We start from the raw sequence: 21354 nt of genomic DNA on the forward strand, positions 1-21354 counted from the left end.
TTCCCTTGTTTGAATATTTACAGTCCAACAGCATGTTCAAGTGCAGGGGTCAGCTTTTTCCAACATGTGGGAAGGTCATACGTTTCCAGCTTGTGTGTGTCGTGTGTGTCTGTGTCTTATTTGATTTGTGTTTACAAGAACATTAAAAAAAAGACATGAAGAGGAAATCGCTTTTTCAAGCTCTTATTTCAACTATTTCATGGCATTAGTTCATTGTTTACAATTATTGTGTCGTCAGAGTTGCTGTGTCCTCAGGGCTGGTGCAAATCAAATCATAGTGGCTGCAATGTGGAGTGGAATGAACCATCCCGTGTCTCTTAAGGTGAATGTATTTCATTTGCACTTGGTATGTGCCACATCACTTGTCAGTACAGTAATGGTATTTTTGTACAGTTATACACTGTCTGTGGCCCTGTGAACATGTAGATTTGTCTATACAGTATTTTCTCTTTTATTGCCATCTCACGTGTTTGCCTGTCATGCAAGGTGGAACTCGAGCGGGAAGCCAGAACTGGAAACTGAGTGAGCCAAACAGATGGGCTGCCATTTGGAGATGGCTTTGTATTCCATTGCACCTTTTTAGTCTTTCTAAACATCACATGGCCAGTTGTTGGAAATGTTTGACTCAAATCAACCAAGCAAATGGAAAACCTGTCACAACATGTTTGAGTATTAAATATTGTTTGGAAGCATCAGTTTCAAGAAATGTATGCTTATCTAAGATGTGGAACTATATGATGGTGGTTCATTAATACTAAAAGCATGTGCTACGAGCTATATGGGCTGCCTATGCAGTAGCAGGCTAATATTTATCATTAGAAACATTTTAATTGATTAGAAGACAGGAAAGCCTGTATTTACCTATAGTAAGTGGCACTTTCAAGCAGGACGATTTTTGTCAGCTCAAAAGAAAATATAAGGCCATGTTATGCTTATAGACAATATGGATTATGCAAAACCTACAAAAAGGAGGAGTACAAAGGCAAGCCTCCCTACATATAGAGTTCTCTGATCATTAATACTGTTTTGAGATTTTGTCACCATGGATACAAATGTCAGGCTGGCTAACTGACATATCTTTAATCTTTGTGATTGTCACAAAGGCACAGGTCACATAAGTGTGATGTCACATAGATAATTCTTTGCTGCTGGCTTTTGCCTTATATGACTATTTGTTGTACCATTTTGTAGTTTCTTGTGTATTTTCATTTTTAATTTATACATTGCTGAAATATATTTTACTTCTAAAATATCTTATTTGATCAAATGTCCAAGTGACTGACAGGTAAGTGTTTTCTTTTCCGGTAAGTGCTTGCAAATAAAGACTGTTGTTTCATTTGAGCTTTCTTTGACCTTAAAGTCTGTAGAACTGTGTGAATGCTTCCAAGCAAAGATGAATCATTTCACTTAATCTCCTGTCACTGGTGGATGCTGTGGTCTAGATTAGATGAAGTACCTTTGGTCTCATGCCTGTAAAGACATGGACTGGGCATGGTCTGACATCTCAGTGTGAGGAACCAGAGGATGGAGCGTTCCAACTTTCCAGTGACTGTGGAGTGCCAGATCTCCTCTCCCACCTGCAGCTACATGATGGAGGAACTTTTAGGGGCCGGGTCATTCGGCGAAGTGGTCCAGTGTAGGAAAATGTCATCGGGCGAGACTGTCGCTTTGAAGGTGATCAAGGACAGCAGTAAGATGGAGGACGCCAAGGATGAGGTGCTTACGTCACAAGTTTAGTTGCACTTCACAAAGACACACTGCATGTGACTTTCATACTGTGCGTTACAGGAGCGCGTTCTGATCGAGCTGAAAGAACGTGGCTCGGACCGCTTCAATATTGTCTGCTGGAATGACTCGTTCACCTTCCAGGGGCAGTTTTGTCTGGAGTTTGAGAAGCTCGACATGAGTCTCCATCAGCTGCTCGAGTGGCGCCTTCCTCTGTCAGTGATGGAGATCCGACCTGTCCTGCAGCAGGTTTGACAGTTACAGCACTAATATGATCATCATTACATGGAAATAAAGATAAAAACAAATTGATATACATGTTGGAAGTGTTCTGATATAGAATCTGAGATCTAATGTAGGTTTTAACAAAATAAAGGTGGTGGTCTCTCTGTTCATGACTCTGTTCAGGTTGTGGCATCAGGGGGTTCTTCTACTAAATACTGAGCAAAGGGTCTGAATACTTATGGCTGTGTGATATTTAAGTTTTTCTTTTTTTTTTTAATTCTGAAAAAAATTCAGCAAATGGCTGCAATATAACAAAGAGTGAAAAATTTAAGGGAGTCTGAATACTTTTCGTACCCACTGTAGCAAACCCATTCATTGTGTACACATGCTGCCACGGTACACCGTTGGAATGCTATGCCAGCGTTGTTGCCCTGATTGGATTTTCAGTTTGGGTGCAGCGCCACCATGATGAAAGACGGCGGAGCCAATAGGAGAGATGGTGATACGAATGATTTCAGAGTGAAAAGAGCAAGATATTTTCGAGGTGTTGTCAGCTACCTCAAAAAAAGCATGGAGAAACTTGTAGAAACCTGAAGTACACCTTGAAGTGTTCTCCTCGGTCAAGCTTGAGCACCCAGAGATCCTGCCATGCCTTTATAATCGGATGAACCCCTTCCCTTTTTCTTGCTGCCGCTCCTCGTCTCCTCCTCAGTAAAAGTGAAACCAGTGCTTTTCGTTGTAACAAATCCATATTGCCCAGCTGCAGACTACTTCAAGTCCAAACAAGCGTGTACACTGGGCTACTTCCTGTTTGGTCGCTCGGCAACCAGCGACAAATATGGCAAGCTTTAGCCAGGTCGCCGTCCTCGTTGCGCCCTTCCCCATGGTGGATGCCGCGCAAAACAAGTACCGTGTGATACTCAGATGAGCACAACCCTTGTCCACCTCATATATTCTATTCATCCGGATCCGCACCAAATTTGATAGGTCTTTCCTTGACCCATTCCCCACCCCTTTAAAAAGAAAGCAGGACAGTTCTGTTTCCTGGGGCATCACAGTGGTGAAATAGCACTGTTGTAGCAAGAAGGTCCTGCTTACAGTACATTCTTCCTGTGCTCATGTGTTTCCTCTCCAGGTACAATACTCTGGTTTTGGCTTCCTGGATGAGACAAAACCTTCAATTAAACCAGAACAAAACTTGGATAATTGTTTTTGGCCATAAAGAAAAGAGGATTGCTGTGAGTAAATACCTGGAGTCAGTCTCTTTAAAAACCAAAGACAAAGTCATAAACCTTGGTGTACTGACTTTCTACAGTCATATCAAAATCAATTACTAAAACTGCCTTCTACCATCTGAAGAACATACTGTATCCAGCGTGAAGGCTTGCATGTGTCAAGGAGACCAGGAGAAGCTCATCCATGTTTTTATCTCAAGTCGACCTGACTATTCTAATGGTCTTCTGACTGGACTCCCCCAAAAGAGCATTAAACAGCTGCAGCTGACCAGAACAAAGAGGTCAGAGCATATTACTCCAATTTTAAAGTCTCTACACTGGCTCCCAGTCAGCTTTAGAATCAATTTTAAAGTTCTGTCTATAAATCACTAAATGGTTTAGGTTCTGAATAAATGAAAGAAATGCTAATGTAATGTAAACCCAGTAGGGCTCTGAGATCGACAGACTCAGGTCAAATAGTGGAGCACAGAGTCCAAAGCAAACATGGTGAAGCAGCAATAAGTGAATATGTTCCACACAAATGGATAAGTTGCCAACAGAAGTGACATCAGCCCCAACGTGAATGTTTTTAAGTCCCGGATAAAAACTCTTCTTTTTTTCTCATGCTTTTTAGAGTATTTCCACTTTTAAATGATATTTCTTGCACTGTATGCTGTTTTAGTATTATTTTTCTCTTTGTTTTAAATGTTTATAAACTGTTTTTTACTTGGTTTTAAAATTATTTTAATCATGTAAAGCACATTGTATGAAATGCACTATATAAATACATTTGCTTTGCTTCCCATGGGCTCACCACCTGTGGGAGGGGCCATAGGGGTCAGGTGCAGTGTGAGCTGGGCAGTGGCCGAAGGCGGGGACCTTGGCGATCCGATCCCCGGCTACAGAAGCTGGCTCTAGGGACGTGGAATGTCACCTCTCTGGCAGGGAAGGAGCCCGAGCTCGCGTGTGAGGTTGAGAAGTTCAGACTAGATATAGTCAGACTCGCCTCCACACACAGCTTGGGCTCTGGTACCAGTCCTCTCGAGAGGGGTTGGACTCTCTTCCACTTGCCCACGGTGAGAGGCGCCGAGCAGGTGTGGGTATACTTATTGCCTCCCGGCTCGGCGCCTGTACATTGGGGTTCACCCCAGTGGACGAGAGGGTAGCCTCCCTCCGCCTTCGGGTGGGGGGACGGGTCCTGACTGTTGTTTGTGCCTATGCACCAAACAGCAGTTCAGAGTACCCACCCTTTTTGGAGTCCTTGGAGGGGGTGCTGGAGAGCGCTCCCGCTGGGCACTCCAATGTTCTTTTGGGGGACTTCAATGCTCACGTGGGCAATGACAGTGAGACCTGGAAGGGCGTGATTAGGAGGAACGGCCCCCCCCGATCAGAATCCGAGCGGTGTTCTGTTATTGGACTTCTGTGCTCGTCACGGATTGTCCATAACGAACACCATGTTCAAGCATAAGGGTGTCCACACGTGCACTTGGCAGCAGGACACCCTAGGTCGCAGTTCGATGATCGACTTTGTGGTCATCGGACTTGCGGCTGCATGTCTTGGACACTCGGGTGAAGAGAGGGGCGGAGCTGTCAACTGATCACCACCTGGTGGTGAGTTGGCTCCGATGGTGGGGGAAAATGCCGGTCCGACGTGGCAGGCCCAAACGTATTGTGAGGTTCTGCTGGGAACGTCTGGCAGAATCCCCTGTCAGAAGGAGTTTCAACTCCCACCTCCGACAGAACTTTGGTCATGTTCCGGGGGAGGCGGGGGACATCGAGTCCGAGTGGACCATGTTCCACGCCTCCATTGCTGAGTCGGCCGACCGGAGCTGTGGCCGTAAGGTGGTCGGTGCCTGTCGTGGCGGCAATCCCCGAACCCGTTGGTGGACACCAACGGTGAGGGATGCCGTCAAGCTGAAGTAGGAGTCCTTTTTGGCCTGTGGGACGCCTGAGGCAGCAGATTGGTACCGGCTGGCCAAGCGGAATGCAGGTCTGGTGGTTGCTGAAGCAAAAACTCGGGTATGGGAGGAGTTCGGTGAGGCCATGGAGAAAGACTTCCGGATGGCTTCGAGGAAATTCTGGTCCACCATCCGACGTCTCAGGAGAGGAAAGCAGTACACCACCAACACTGTGTATAGTGGGGATGGGGCGCTGCTGACCTCGACTCGGGACGTTGTGAGTCGGTGGGGAGAATACTTCGAAGACCTCCTCAATTCCACCGACACGCCTTCCCATGAGGAAGCAGAGTGTGGGTTCTCTGAGACGGGCTCTCCTATCTCTGGGTTTGAGGTCACCGAGGTAGTTAAAAAGCTCCTCAGTGGCATGGCCCCGGGGGTGGATGAGATTTGCCCGGAGTTCCTAAAGGCTCTGGATGTTGTGGGGCTGTCCTGGTTGACACGCCTCTGCAACATCGCATGGACATCGGGGACAGTGCCTCTGGATTGGCAGACTGGGGTGGTGGTCCCCCTTTTTAAGAAGGGGGACCGGAGGGTGTGTTCCAACTACAGGGGGATCACACTGCTCAGCCTCCCTGGTAAGGTCTATTCAGGGGTGCTGGAGAGGAGGGTCCATCGGGAAGTCGAATCTCAGATTCAGGAGGAGCAGTGTGGTTTTCGTCCTGGCCCTGGAACAGTGGAGCATGGGAGTTCGCCCAACCAGTCTACATGTGTTTTGTGTACTTGGAGAAGGCGTTCGACCGTATCCCTCGGGGAGTCCTGTGGAGGGTGCTTCGGGAGTATGGGGTACCGAACCACCTGATACGGGCTGTTCGGTCCCTGTAGTCAGAGTTTGGTCTGCATATGCGCCAGTAAGTCTGACTCGTTCCCGGTGAGGGTTGGACTCCGCCAAGGCTGCCCTTTGTCGTATTCTGTTCATAACGTTTATGGACAGAATTCCTAGGCGCAGCCGAGGAGTAGAGGGGGTCCGGTTTGGTGGCCTCAGTATTGCATCTCTGCTTTTTGCTGATGATGTGGTTCTGTTGGCTTCCTCAAGCCGTGAGCTCCATCTCTCACTGGAGCAGTTCGCAGCCGAGTGTGAAGCGGCTGGGATGAGAATCAGCACCGCCAAATCAGAGACCATGGTCCTCAATCGGAAAAGGGTGGCATGCCCTCTCCAGGTCGGGGACGAGATCCTGCCCCAAGTGGAGGGGTTCATGTATCTTGGGGTCTTGTTCACGAGTGAGGGAAGAATGGAACGGGAGATCGACAGGCGGATCGGTGCAGCATCTGCAGTGATGCGGACTTTGTATCGGTCCGTTGTGGTAAAGAAGGAGCTAAGCCGAAAGGCGAAGCTCTCAATTTACCGGTCGATCTTCGTTCCTACCCTCACCTATGGTCATGAGCTGTAGGTCGTGACCGAAAGAACGCGATCCCGGATACAAGCGGCCGAAATGAGTTTCCTCTGCAGGGTGTCCGGGCTCTCCCTTAGAGATAGGGTGAGAAGCTCGGTCATCCGGGAGGATCTCAGAGTAGAGCCGCTGCTCCTCCGCATTGAGAGGAGCCAGATGAGCTGGCTGGGGCATCTGATTCGGATGCCTCCCGGACGCCTCCCTGGTGAGGTGTTCCGGGCACGTTTCACCGGGAGGAGACCTCGGGGACGACCCGGGACACGCTGGAGAGGCTACGTCCTTCGGCTGGCCTGGGAACGCCTCGGGATCCCCCTGGAAGAGCTGGATGAAGTGGCTGCGGAGAGGGAAGTCTGGGCGTCCCTGCTAAAGCTACTGCCCCCGCGACCCGACCCGGATAAGCGGTAGAAAATGGATGGATGGATGGATGCTTTGCTTCCTCACACAGTCATTGTCAGCTTGACCGAAGATTATATTGCCCATAAATGTGAATATAAGTGTGAATGGTTGTCTATCTCTGTGTCAGTTGTGTGATTGACTATTGATCAGTTAAGGGATCCATCATGACCTCCACTTCCAGCCCCTATGTGGCAGATTCACATAACTGAGCATCACCTTTGGAAACAAGCATCTAATATTTCATACCTTATACACGTACATACTGTATGATCTAATATCTTATATATTATTTTAGTTGACGACTGCGCTGCAGTTCCTGAAGAGTGTGGGGATTGTTCACTGCGATCTGAAGCCAGACAACATCATGGTTGTGGACCACCTGCAATTGCCGTTGAAGGTGAAGGTCATCGACTTTGGCTTGGCCCTGCATGCCTCAGAGCTGTCACGGGGAATGACCGTGCAGAGTATGTGGTACCGGTAAGTCTACTTTCATACATGAGCGCCTGCCTCCAGAGTAAGGCTGTCTCTCCACGCATAGCCATGATTTTTGGCATTTCATCCACACAGATCACAAACCTTTTGGAAAATAACAGCCAGGGTGAAGAGTTTCCAAAACCCGTCTTCCTTTGTTTATATTATAGAGGAGAAAAAAGAACAATTTAAATAGTCTGTTTTTTATGAATTAATTTCAATATGGTGTGCATTTTCCTGCATTTTTATAGTAAAAGGTCAATACCTGTACTAGCCTGCTTTTCAGCTAGCGTTCATTGGGGTACAGGTTGTAGTGGTACAGTTCACTTCTGTAGGCTTGAGTTAAACATACTGCTCTCTGTGAATTAGTCGACAGAGAATTTTCAGTTCTGCATTACAATACAATGAAGACTGGAGCATAAAGAAAACAAAAAGCACATAGAGTGCCACAAAGTGACATGAAATGACATGACAATTCATGTCATTTCATGCATTTTTTTTTCTTTGTTGAATTCATTGGCAAGTCCAAGTATTTACATATTTAATGCATCTTTTACCATCTTGGCTATGTTGTATAGTCTATGTTCCAATGCTGGAAACACAAGCCTGATAAGTATTTATAAATCTGAACAGCACTGTTTTGAACTGGACTGACTTGTGGAAATGTGGCTCAAGTTCAGTTCTTCAGTCAAATTACTCCAGCCTTTTTTTGATTGCCTAAAGGTGCCTTGTGGTTGGGGTTATAGGACCACATGTTGCTCGTGAATGCCCTTCATTGATGTGGAGATATTTACGGAAAACACAACTTGATGTTTTGGACCGAGTATGGTGGGAAAAGTCACTGTGTTCTTGTCGACGTGGTAAAGTTTGATGTCTCTCCTCCAAGATGTCCCGAGGTGCTACTGGGACATGAGTGCACAGAGGCCATCGATGTGTGGTCTCTGGGCTGCGTCGCCGTGGAGCTTCTGCTCGGCCGAGCTCTGTTTGATGGCTCTGATGAGTACAGCATGGTCAGTGTGACACGACCTTGCGAAGAGCTATACTTCACCAATTGTAACATCGATGTTACATCCACAGCTGTCTCAGATCAGCACCACACTTGGAAAGCTGCCAGCGAGCCTCCTTGATGCCGGCATTTTCACGTCTTGCTTCTTCCGCAAGAAAGCCAAGAAATGGAGGTTGAAGGTACCTGTATGTTCTTGCACTCACCTTTGGTGCATTAGTAACCTGCTGCTGACACTAGCATTTCTCCTCAGAACCGAGCCGAAATGGTCACGACTTATGATGGCACTCAACCTTTAAACAAGCTTTCAGATCTGCTCGAGGTTTGTTCATGCTACTTGCATATATCTGGCTTCAAAACGAGAATAACAAGTTTCCTTATGCCTTTACTTAGGTTCATTTTGTGCGACCCATCAACTGTAGTGATGAGGACTGGCGTGCTATGCAGTGTGATCTGGAGAGCTTTGTGAACTTAATTGCTACAATGCTCCAGATGGACCTGAGCAAAAGGTCAAGGCCCTACCAAATTCTGGACCATCCGTTCGTTACCATGAGGCACTTTGAAGGAAAATTCCCAAACAGTGCTTAGTAAGTGTATGCATGTGCCATTTCTCTGGTGGTGTTTACGCAGGACATTGTCTGACTCCCTGATTATTTCTCTTACAGCGTCAAACTCTGGCGCGATTGCATGGAGGTTGGTCAAACATGTCAGAACAAGGAGACCTCCGTGAGGCCCATTTGGAGCATGTCAAGCTTCACATGTGGGGATCACACTACTGGGCCCAGGATGTTAGACCAGTCGGTCATCACGATCAACAGCGTCAATTCCTTGCCTACAAGCAACAATGCTGTCAGGAAAAGGAAACGAGATGAGGATGACGATGAAGAGATCGCGAGCCGGTAGGTGGTGACATGATGGCAAAAAGTCTCATCCTTTTTACTCAAGACATAAAAATGAGGATTTGGGTCCACACAGTGCTTCAGCTGCAAGTAAAAGGAGCAGCAGAGATGCAGAAGTCATATACATGTCCTCAATTGACAGCTCCAGGAAGGGCGGGGGTGACATGAAACATCAGCCACACAAAAGTATGCTTGTTTCAGTGTGACACACTATACAATGACAAAGATAAATAATCAGATAACAATCAAACATTCTGTTTTACTCAGAACTCCTCCACTTAGAATGTGGTGATGCCACAATCCAGTGGAACAAGAACCAGGCAGCAACACAGGTGCACAGTGTAAAAAAAAGCAGAGGGGAAGATCTGTGAATTGTAATTCAATTTTTTTATTGTGATAATGTATTTATTTAATCTCTTTTTATTTATTATTCTACTTTGTTGTGACATTTAGTCACCACTATTTAAGGTAGTTTTCCCACATCCATCAATTTTCTCTTGTCCTCATCAGGGTTGTCCTTTTTCAGATGTTTTTTTAAAATCAAATTTAAGAAAGTTTGTGCTAAGACTGAGACATTGTTGATAGTTTATTTTTTTTACCCTGTAATTCTACCGTGTTCATTTGGACTTGTACAGGAATTCAAAAGATTTCTATTTTTATATCAAGCTACAATGCTAACTTTTTGGGAATCCTGCAGAAGTATAGCAGCTAAAATAGATTGTCCAATGTTTAGAGTAGCCAGAGTATTTTTAAATAAACCTTTTTAAGAAAGCATGTTGCCCTGGAGCCTTGAGTATGTGAAGTTAAAGGAAAGGAGCAGTGGAAACAAATCTCATGTGCTCATAAACTCTTGACGTTGGGTCACTTTTGACCACGGGCAAAAATATCAAATATGATAAATACCCTAATAATTGCTTACCTGGAATTATGAACCACATATCTTTTTAAAATTCTTAGCCTGTCTGACATTAATAAATGGCTCATTAATCCTTAGTGTTTCAGACAAAAGGGAAAGTGTTTTTTTTTTTTTAACACCACTCATTTTTGGATTAAAAAAAAAAATCTGACAATGTGATATCCTTTTTTTATGCTCAACCTTACGCTGTTCTTTCATTATTTCGAGATTCCCCCAAATCGGTGCATTTTTCTGTGGGAAGCTCTGCAAAGGTCAAGGGAACACAACATCTCAGCTCTCCTTCAAGCACCCTCTTCAACACTATTGCCACTTTTCACAAAGTGCACGCATTTATGGCATGTACTATTTCACAGTTTCAAGATTCCGATTAGCGGCACGGCTGGTTAGCACATCTGCCTTGCAGTTCTGAGGACCTGGGTTCAAATCCGGCCTCGTCTGTGTGTTGTTTGCATGTTCTCCTCGTGCATGTGTTGGCCTGGGTGCGTGCCCTCCAGGTCGAGGATGAGATCCTGCCCGAAGTGGAGGAGTTCGAGTATCTCGGGGTCTTGTTCATGAGTGAGGGAAGAATGGAAAGGGAGATCGACGGGCGGATCGGTGCAGCATCTGCAGTGATGTGGACTTTGTATCGGTCCGTCGTGGTGAAGAAGGAGCTAAGCCAAAAGGTGAAGCGCTCAATTTAGCGGTTGCTCTACGTTCATACACTGTAAAAAACAAACAATAGAATTCACCCAATAAGTTTAGGGAAACAATTTGCAGCCACTTTAATTGGAGCTCAGCATAGTGATCTTTGGGTTCTTCTTAACCTCTCTCACCAAGGCTCTTCTCCCCTGATTGCTCAGTTTGGCCGGACGGCCAGCTCAAGGAAGGGTGCTGGTCGTCCCAGACGTCTTCCATTTAAGGATGTTGGAGGCCACTGTGCTCTTAGGAATCTTAAGTGCAGCAGAAATCTTTTTGTAACCTTGGCCAGATCTCTGCCTTGCCACAATTCTGTCTCTGAGCTCTTCAGGCAGTTCCTTTGACTTCATGATTCTCATTTGCTCTGACATGTATTGTGAGCTGTAAGGTATTACATAGGCAGGGGTGTGCCTTTCCTAATCAAGTCCAATCAGTATAATCAAACACAGCTGGACTCCAGTGAATGTGTAGAACCATCTCTAGGATGATCAGAAGAAATGGAAAGCACCCGAGTTAAATATATGAGTCTCACAGCAAATGGTCTGAATACTTGAGCCTGTGTGATATTTCAGTTTTTATTTTTTAATAAATCTACAAAAAAATTGAACAATTCCATTTTTTTCTGTCAATACACGGTGCTGTGTGTATATTAACAAGCGGAAAAAAGAAACTTAAATGATTTTAGCAAACAGCTGTAATATAACAAAGAGTGAAAATTTAAGGGGGTCTGAATACTTTCTGTACCCACTGTATATAGACTCAAATGGCCAATCAGTGAGATGCCTAGACAGACATCATCTACATTTTAGTGAGTATGGCTGAGAAATCAATGATTTCCATACAATCCCCAGACACGGTTTAATGAAATGAAATGGACATATAGCTTGCTAACCTTACCTGACACACACATAATACAAACAGGAACGAATCTAAGTAATGATCAACGTTTAGCTAAGCTTGTTTTATCATATTGTGCATTTTTCTTTGTCGTTTGTTTGCTTTTATGCAGATTCGCTAGCTAACAACCATCTTTTGTTTGCTTTTATGCAGATTCGCTAGCTAACAACCAATCAGAGTGATCAGTTGTCACCGAAAGGCGACGCCATTTTGTGCTGATGAGCCGATGACACGTCAGCCAATTAGTGCGGTATGCACGCGTCACGTGATGCCTATTGTAGTACCAATGGCTTTCAGGTGGATTTTACTAAATTTTATTTATATTTTTACTGTTGTCAAATAGGTAGTGTAGGGAAAATGTACCCTATTTCTAGGGTACTTTACCTATCTAATATAATAATGTAAAATTTAGATTTTCATGGATTACTGTATATTTACCACTCTCCAAAATAATGTTTTACAGTGTACCCTCGCCTAACTATGGTCATGACCGAAACAACAGGATCTTGGATGCAAGCGACCGAAATGATTTTCCTCCACAGGGTGTCCGTGCTCTCCCTTAGAGATAGGGCGAGAAGCTCAGTCATCCGGGAGGGGCTCAGTAGAGCATTGAGAGGAGCCAGAGGAGGTGGCTCGGGCATCTGCCTCCTGGACGCCTCCCTGGTGAGGTGTTCCAAGCATGTCCCAGCTAGAGGAAGCCCCGGGGGCGACCCAGGACACGCTGGAGAGACTACGTCTCTCGGCTGGCCTGGGAACGCCTCGGGATTCCCTCGGAAGAGCTGGAGGAAGTGGCTGGGGAGAGGGAAGTCTGGGCTTCCTTCCTAAAGCTACTGATCACCCCTCCCCCGACCTGACCTCGGATAAGCGGATGAAAATGGATGGATGGCTGGCTCATATTTGAGCCAGAACAGCCTGTACACACACTTTGTAACACCTGTACAAAAGGATGACATACACACATTTTTATTTTTGTATATTTTAAGTCCATTAAGGAAAAGTCTTCAAATTTCACAGGGAAAGGTGCACAATACAGCTACGATGGTAACATACAGCTATGTCTGATGGATGAAGCCTTGGCCTGGAAGAGAGGTTAGCAGGTTGTTCCCAAACTTCACGGGATTATTTAACCCTTAATCACAGCCCTGTAATAGGCTGGTCAGTAGTACGCGCGAGAGTCAACATTACGCTGTCAATGACGCTTCTCAAGTGGCGCCTGAGTCCAGCCTTTGTGACTAGATTACATATACTGCAAATAAAGCTGGGAATCCTTGACATGTGACTTCCACCGTCATCAGCCATTTTAACCACCCCTTGTCCGACAGTTTTACCAAGTTACTGTTATTAAGAATGATAGTCAGGGTCTTTTTACTGCTGTCAAATGTCAAAAGTTGTTAAAATGACCTGAACATTATTCAGTTGAAACCTGAAATTTACCTAGCAGTACACTAATTAAAAGGACCATACACTTTTTTTTCTTACTGTCTGTCTAACTTTTACCGTTTTAGGTTATTAGGATTAGCAAAATTATTTCTATTTGCTAAATGCCATAATAATGAGATTTGATTTAGACCATTTTTCATTACTGTCTTCTAAATCAGAATTTTACATACGTTTCATTACCATTGCCTTTAAACATTGCCTTTATGACTTGGGTCAAACTAGTGCTACGAACAAATTGAAAGGGATTCAGATTGAATTGCGAATCAAAATGAAAAAAACTAATCCCAAATCATAATTCGTGCATTTGAATGAAAACTAATCAAAGTACGTATTTTATTTTGACAAGCGCTGCAATGCTTTTGTTTACTTCCGCCACCATTTAGAATTAGTGCGCATCGCTTCTGCGCATGTACCGAGAGTGGCATAAAGTTTGCATGAAAACGCCCACCCAAAAAACAAACTCTCCGCTGAAGGAGGCTTGCGTTTAGTCTAGCTCTCCAATGAGCTGCAGAGATAAGATGGAAGCCCCACGACATAAATCGAAAAAGAACCATCGCTGGAGAGATAGACCGAAGTGCGGTGGCAGATTTAATGGAAGAAAGGTGATCTAACCCAGCATGACGCGAGTGCGACTAGGTAGCCAGCAAGCTAAACAGCAGGCTATCTTAAAAGGCGGCATCTTAATCTGGTCCACAAGGAGTCATGGCAATGACAAGCGACAAAAACAGACCCGGGATTCTACCTGTGGCCAAGGTACTGTGAGGATCCTTGTTAAATTATTGCATTTTAAAAGAAAAAGAAACATGGCAGCTAAAACGTGTCAGTTAAAAACATGTCATTTTCCACTATTTTTTTTTGCAGTATTTTTGGAATATTATAAGGAGTAACGATTAATTTTTTATTTGATAGTCATTCTGCAATGTCATTGCAAATAGTGATTACGGTTTTAGGGGACGAGTCCCAGCACTAGGGCAAACATTTTGGATATCCTTCCACAAGCTTCTCACAATTGTTGGAAAGAATTTTGGTCCATTCCTCCTGATAGAAGTGGTATAACTGAGCCAAGTTTGTAGGCAACCTTGCTCACAATAGAAGTGGTATAACTGAGCCAAGTTTGGAGGCAACCTTGCTCACACATGGATTTTCAGGTCAATTTTCAATATGATTGAGATCAGGGCATTGTGGTGGCCACTCTTGTGGTGGCCACAGAGAGCGGGAGATGCGGCGGGAGAGAAGATTTTTTTTTTTTGGGGGGGTTCTTGACCTGGTTTTTCCACGCGAACGGATTTACTGTTTCAACGCGAACGGATTTACTGTTTCAACGCCACGGGTCCTGCCTGCTCAACGCCACCAGGCTGCTGCTTCGACGCTACGGGATCCAGTCGCTGTGCCTACTGAAGCGTTTTGAGGGCGCGTTCCTACGCCAATCGGTTTCGGTTTTCTTTTCCCCAGTGAACTGAGGGTTCAACGGTTTTGTGAGTACTGGCAGTGAGGGCTACATGTGGGGGCTCGTCCGGGATTGTTATTGTTCACTAGTGTATTTGTGAGCAAAGAGAAAAAAAAAAAAGAAGAAATTCGGCCAATGTTGACCGGGGTTGTAATAGCACTGTAATTACAATACTGAGTGTGTTTTGTGTGACTGGTTTTGAAAAAAAAAAAAAAAAAAACTCAAAACATGGAGTCCGAACAAATAATCGAATGGTGTGATGACAAAGGTATTGATGTTAAGAATTCTATTGTGCTTAGTGGGCTTTCTCTTGATGTTACTGATGAGAACATTTATAAGGTACTTGATGAAGCTAAAATTTTTGGTCGCACTAAAATCAGAGGACGGTGTCTAACACGCACAAACAACAATCAGTCCGTATTAGTTGAGACCACAGATGACATGACTAAAACTGACTTACCTGAACAGTTGGTTGCTGGGGACCCGTCAGAATTGTGGGTAGTAAGCGTCTCTGATTTTCAGACTTTCCATGTGACTAGTGACAAAAGAGGTTTCCAATCCAAGCTAGTATCATTCTTAGCCAGTGAAGGAAAGACTTTAGATGATGTGACAGGTTTGCTTAAGACCACGCCTGCCCCACCCGCTGTTCCTGACTTGAACACAGAGCTTGTCAATGCCAATGCTTGTGGTAAAATGTCAAGCCCCGCCTATGGACGGACAAGGCTATCGTAAACTTCGCTTCTTCTCGGGCATAAAGCCAACGCTACCTGGAGAAGAGGAGTATGACTCTTGGGCGGAACAGACCACCCACCTGCTGGATGAGTGGCAATGTTCTGATGTTGTCAAGAAACAGAGAATCGCTGAAAGTCTCAAAGGGCCTGCAGCAGATATTGTCCGGGGTTTAAGAGCCACTAACCCCAGTGCCACTGCCAATGAGTATCTTAAGGCCCTAGAAACAGCTTTTGGGACCACAGATAGTGCAGCTGATCTCATGGTAAAGTTCCGTAACACATTCCAGCAAGAAACTGAGAAGTTGTCAGAATACTTACTCAGGTTAGACAAACTGCTGCACGCTGTTCATCAGAGAGGTGGGATCGACGTCACTGACATGAACAGGACACGCATCGAGCAAATTGCTAAGAGGTGCTCTCACTCATGATCTTGCTGCACTTCGTATAAGGGTGACTTACAAGCTAAAGCCCGCTCCAAGCTTCACAGAGCTCCTTCGTGAGGTAAGAGAAGAAGAAGGGGATGGTTCTTGAAAGACAAAGAGTGAAGAATGTTGTTTCTTCATCTGCGGTTAAGTGTGCAGGTTGTGCTACGGCGTCAGTGGTGTCAAAACAACCAGTGTGTGCACCATCAGTAGCTGTTGGAGTGGAGACCGACCATGCCATAGAGAGTCTGAAGAAGGAAATTCAGGGGCTTAAAAGTGATATTGCATGTCTGCTATCTGTCTCTGTCGCCACATCAGAAAGTCCACCACAGCATGCAATCCAGAACCACACTCAAAAAGCTGCTGTAAAATATGCAAGTGGGAAAGAGAGAACTCCCAGATTTCAATATGGTGCAGATGTTTTTTGCTACAAATGTGGTGAAGATGGTCACTTTCAGCGGGAGTGTGAAAACCCAGAGAATCTCCGAAAAGTGAATAAGCATCTCCTGAAAGCAAAACAGCTGATGGGAAACTTCCCAGGAGCTCAGTAAAGGAACGGCCTGATGCTCTGGAGAGAACACGTTCCACAAAGTGTGATACGCTAAAAGAAAGCAAGGCTGATTCGCCAGAGGGTTTAATTGGACCTAGTTCTGTTGTTCCTGTACAAGTTGAGGGCATCTACGCCAAAGCTTTGCTTGATAGTGGGTCCCAAGTTACCCTGCTGTACCGCTCCTTTTATGACAAGTATCTGAAACACCTGCCCTTGACCCCTATTGAGTGCTTGGAGATTTGGCGCCTCAGTGCAGACCGATATCCAGATGATGGTTATGTGTGTGTGAAACTTGAGTTTGCTGGAGATGTAGTGGGTGTAGTTAAGACCATAAAAACACTTGTGCTTGTGTGTCCAGACCCAGCCATGAAAGGTGAGATTTCTATTGTGGTTGGCACAAACACCTCCATAGTTCGGAGCTTATTTCAGATAATTTCTTACATGTCTGTTCACCCAGCAATAAAAGAGGCTTATGAGAAGTTTCGGAGCACCCTAGATGACACAGCTGACCTAAAAAGAGGAACAGTCTGGTTCACTCGAGAGAAGCCCTTACTACTGTCTCCTGGTGGCGTTGCAAAAGTGGTTGGCGTGCCAAAATTTGCGGGGGGGTTTTCTGGTCAGGCTGTTCTTGTAGAACGCCCAGAGGAGGGTTACTTCCCTGAAGAACTGTTAGTGATGCCTGTTGTTGATAAAGCAAGCGCTGCTCATTGTCGTCGTATCAAATCATTCTGTGACATTGAAACGTGGTATGCAAATTGCTCATTTGCACAGGGTGGATGTAATAAATGCAGTCCCTGAAAAGAAGTCATCTAAGCCGTCCACATCTCAACTATCCCCCTCGTCTTTCAACTTCGCAGATTCTCCTGTGCCTCCTGAGTGGAAGGAGAGGCTGTGTCAGAGAATGATGGAAAGGAAAGAGATTTTCTCCTGTAGTGAGTTTGACGTTGGTTGTGCAAAGAGCACACAACACAGCATTCGAGTGATGGAGGACAAACACTTCAGAGAACGCTCTAGACGCTTACCTCCAAAGGATTTGGAGGATGTGAGAAAACATTTAAATGCTTTGAAAGAAGCTGGAATAATTTCAGTCTAGAAGCCCCTATGCGTCACCTATCGTTGTGGTCCGCAAGAAAAATGGGACCATACGTATGTGCGTGGATTACAGGACATTAAATAGGAGAACAATTCCTGACCAGTATACAGTCCCACGTGTGGAGGATGCCCTGACATGCCTGAGTGGTAGCAAATGGTTCAGCGTGCTTGATCTCCGAAGTGGCTACTATCAGATCCCTTTATGTGATGCTGACAGAGAAAAAACGGCATTTACCTGTCCGGCAGGATTTTATCAATTTGAGAGAATGCCACAAGGCATCTGCAGAGCACCAGCCACGTTTCAGCGTATCATGGAAAGGACGGTTGGTGATATGAATCTGCTGGAAGTGTTAGTGTACCTTGATGATGTCATTGTTTTCTGGAGAACATTGGAGGAACATGAGCAGCGCCTTCTTAAAGTGCTTGACAGATTAAAGGAAGAGGGACTTAAATTATCTTTGGATAAATGTCAGTTCTGCTGTCCCTCTATAACCTATCTTGAGCATGTCGTTTCTAGCAATGGCATTGCTACTGATCCTTCAAAGATCGAAGATGTGAAGTCGTGGCCACGCCCAGAGAACATCACTGCTCTCCGTTCTTTTCTTGGGTTTTGCGGATACTACCGACGGTTTGTGAAATATTTTTCCAGAGTCTGTTATCCGCTCAATCAGCTACTGCAGGGCTGAATTGTGACTGGAAGGCCAGGAGGAAAGACTAAAATGGAAAAGAACAACAAAGAGAGAGAGAACTCAAAAACAGACATGAAGACAACAGAGTGGTACCACCCCTCAGAGCCGTTTGGGGCAAGGCGGAATGAAGACTGTGAGAAAGCTTTTGAGACATTAAAGGTCGGTCTTAAAGAATCACCTGTCCTAGCAATCGCAAACCCAAATCTGGCTTATGTTCTCCATGTTGATGCAAGTAGAGGTTTAGGAGGTGTCCTCTATCAGGACCAAGGAGAAGGTTTGTGCCCAGTTGTATTTGTGAGTAGGAGCCTCTCTCCGTCAGAAAAAAATTATCCCACGCATAAATTGAATTTCTGGCTTTAAAATGGGCTGTCACTACCAAGCTGCATGATTATCTCTACGGAGTCAAGTTTGAAGTTCCAACAGACAATAACCCGTTAACATATGTCATAACCACCGCTAAGTTGGACGCAACAGGACATAGATGGTTAGCGGAGCTATCAATGTATGATTTCAGCCTGAAATATTGCTCTGGAAAACAAAACATTGATGCAGATGCATTGTCACGGCGTCCTCATGCTGACAGCGATGTGTCTGGTGAAGAGGAAGTGTCCATGTCTCCTACCAGCATCCAAGCTGTCTGTCACATGTCGTCAATTAGAACACCTCATCCTCACCGTTGCAGAGCTGTGGACCTCCTGGGCTCATCCAAGCATGCTGTACCCAGAGCTTATTGTAGTGTGTCTTCTGTAAGCACTCAGCCACTGCCCCAAATGTCTTTAGCTGACATCTCACATTCTCAGCAGCAAGACCCATGCATCGGAGAAGTGTGGTGTGCTGTTGTGCAGAACTTTGCGGACCGGGCTAACAAACGAAAACATCCGGATGTGTCATTGTTGTTAAAAGAGTGGGAAAGGTTTAAGGTCAAGGACTCTGTACTGTACCGAATCAGTAAGCCTCCCAACAAACCAGTTCGACAACAACTCTTACTCCCACAGAAGTTCAGAGAAATTGTTCCTCAGTCTTTGCATGACCAGTCAGGTCACCTTGGGTTTGACAAAACCTATGGGTTGGTGCGAGAGAGATTTTACTGGCCTCATATAAAAACACAGGTTGAGACGTATTGTAAAAATTGTCCAAGGTGTATTCAGAGGAAAACGCTGCCCAAGAGAGCTGCTGAGTTGTCACAGCTTACCAGTGAAGGGCCGATGGATCTTGTCTGTATGGATTTCTTGACAATTGAGCCTGACTCCAGAAACATTTGTAATGTGCTTGTAGTTACAGATCACTACACACGTTATGCTCAAGCTTTTGCGACTAAGGATCAAAAGGCGTCAACAGTTGCTAAGGTCCTGTGGGAACAATATTTTGTCCACTATGGTCTACCGAAGCGAGTACACTCGGATCAAGGCAGAGATTTCGAGAGCCGCCTCATTCATGAACTGTTGAGTATGCTTGGTATAAAGAAGTCTAGAACCACACCCTACCACCCGCAGGGTGACCCGCAACCTGAGCGTTTCAATAGAACTCTTCTCAACATGCTTGGTACTCTTGATGCACAGGACAAAAGTAAATGGAGTAAATACATCAGTCAGCTGGTGCATGCATACATACGGTAAATGAGTCAACAGGCCACTCGCCATATTTTCTCATGTTTGGTCGAGAGGCTAGACTGCCAGTAGATGTGGCATTTGGAGTCTCAAGTCCTATCTGAAATACGTCAAAAAAATGAAACGAGAATTACAGACTGCCTACCAGCTCGCCGAGAGCATGGCTAGAGAAAAAAAATGAAGGGAACAAACAACGCTATGATCAGAGAGATTGTTTCTATCCATTAGTCTCTGGTGACAGGGTGTTAATCAGAAATCTTGGACTGCAAGGAAAACACAAGCTAGCTGATCGTTGGAAAGTTACACCATACGTTGTGGAGAGTCAACTCCCTGGTTTGCCTGTGTTCAAGTTGAACCAGAGAATGGACAAGGCTCTAACAAAGTATTGCACCGAAATCACATTCTGCCCATTGGACAGGAAGTGAAATTGAATGTGGAAAAGAACGAAGATACACTTCAACGCAAAAGGAGAGCCAGCAAAAGACTCAAAGCAAAGAGGGCTGAAAACTATAATCTTTCTGGTGTACCAGCGCTTGATCATGTTGAAAAGATTGAGTCTGCATCTGACTCAGAAGAGGATGAAATGGGTGTGTGGTATGATTATCACTCCATATGTGAGTCAAGACAACCGGAAGCTCAGGAAACTGTTCAATCAGAACCTGTCAGCCTGGATTTGGATCAAGTTGTCCCTCCAATTAACCAAGAGATGGATGAGGTTACAATTGAGGCACCTGCGGCAACAGATGACGATGGATCCGTAGTGCAAGATGAGACTTTTGAAAGTACTGTTGATAATGGAAGGGACACTGAAGCACAGTCATTCGATGTAACGACTGCGAGACAAGACAGTGTTACAGAGAGTTCAGACGAGGCACGACGGCCTCAAAGACTGAAAAGGGTTCCTACCCGACTAACCTATGACTTGTTAGGGATTCCAAGCTCTGTGGCAGTTATTACTCATACTGTCTCTCTAGCTAAGGTTGATGATAAGACAGATGGTTTATCTCCATCACCTTTGAGGTACAAGAGCACTTTTTATAAGTGGATTGGTTTGAGAGGGGAATGTTTATCCTGTTCATAAAAGGTTATGTTGTTATACATGTCATGAGGGCATCACCCTTTTTTTTTTTTTTGTGGGGGGAGAGTGTAGTGTACTGACTAAAATCTGTTGAACTGTATTTGTTTGAATTGCTGTTGTGAAAACTAGTTAAAAGTTTGTTTGGTTCTTTGTGTGGATGGGTACTGGGGTGTCCTGCGTTCCGAGGGGTCTGTGAACATTTCAGGGTTTTTTTTTTTTTTTAATGATTGATTGAATGGGTGGTGCATCCAATGGGATTGGGGGAAGGGGGTGGGTCGTGTGAGAGAGAGCGGGAGATGCGGCGGTAAAGAAGGTTTTTTTTTTTTTTTTTTGGGGGGTTCTTGACCTGGTTTTTCCACGCGAACGGATTGACTGTTTCAACGCGAACGGATTTACTCTTTCAACGCCACGGGTCCTGCCTGCTGAACGCCACCGGGCTGCCGCTTCGACGCTACGGAATCCAGTCGCTGTGCCTCCTGAAGCGTTTTGAGGGCGCGTTCCTAAGCCAATCGTTTTCGGTTTTCTTTTCCC

At 45.1% G+C, this 21354-nt stretch overlaps 1 protein-coding gene across 5 annotated transcripts; it reads left to right on the plus strand.

Annotated features, from left to right (window-relative positions):
* Positions 1-217: 217 nt before the first annotated feature.
* LOC133404735 (homeodomain-interacting protein kinase 2-like) lies at positions 218-10770 on the plus strand. 5 transcript variants are annotated; one of them, XM_061681061.1, is made up of 12 exons: positions 218-322; positions 487-522; positions 1448-1716; positions 1789-1974; positions 7202-7383; positions 8264-8387; positions 8455-8562; positions 8634-8702; positions 8774-8967; positions 9046-9279; positions 9356-9465; positions 9547-10253. In XM_061681061.1, exons 3-12 carry the CDS (start codon positions 1525-1527, stop codon positions 9648-9650), a joined length of 1503 nt encoding a protein of 500 aa, XP_061537045.1. In that variant the 5' UTR covers positions 218-322; positions 487-522; positions 1448-1524; the 3' UTR covers positions 9651-10253. The 5 variants fall into 5 exon arrangements, with proteins under 5 accessions (XP_061537045.1, XP_061537133.1, XP_061536948.1 ...); XM_061681149.1 differs by lacking the exon at positions 218-322 and having other exon boundaries at positions 419-522; XM_061680964.1 differs by lacking the exons at positions 218-322; positions 487-522 and adding an exon at positions 1048-1285 and having other exon boundaries at positions 1443-1716.
* Positions 10771-21354: the final 10584 nt, after the last annotated feature.

This window comes from Phycodurus eques, chromosome 1, assembly GCF_024500275.1.
Source record: "Phycodurus eques isolate BA_2022a chromosome 1, UOR_Pequ_1.1, whole genome shotgun sequence".
Lineage (NCBI taxonomy): Eukaryota > Metazoa > Chordata > Actinopteri > Syngnathiformes > Syngnathidae > Phycodurus > Phycodurus eques.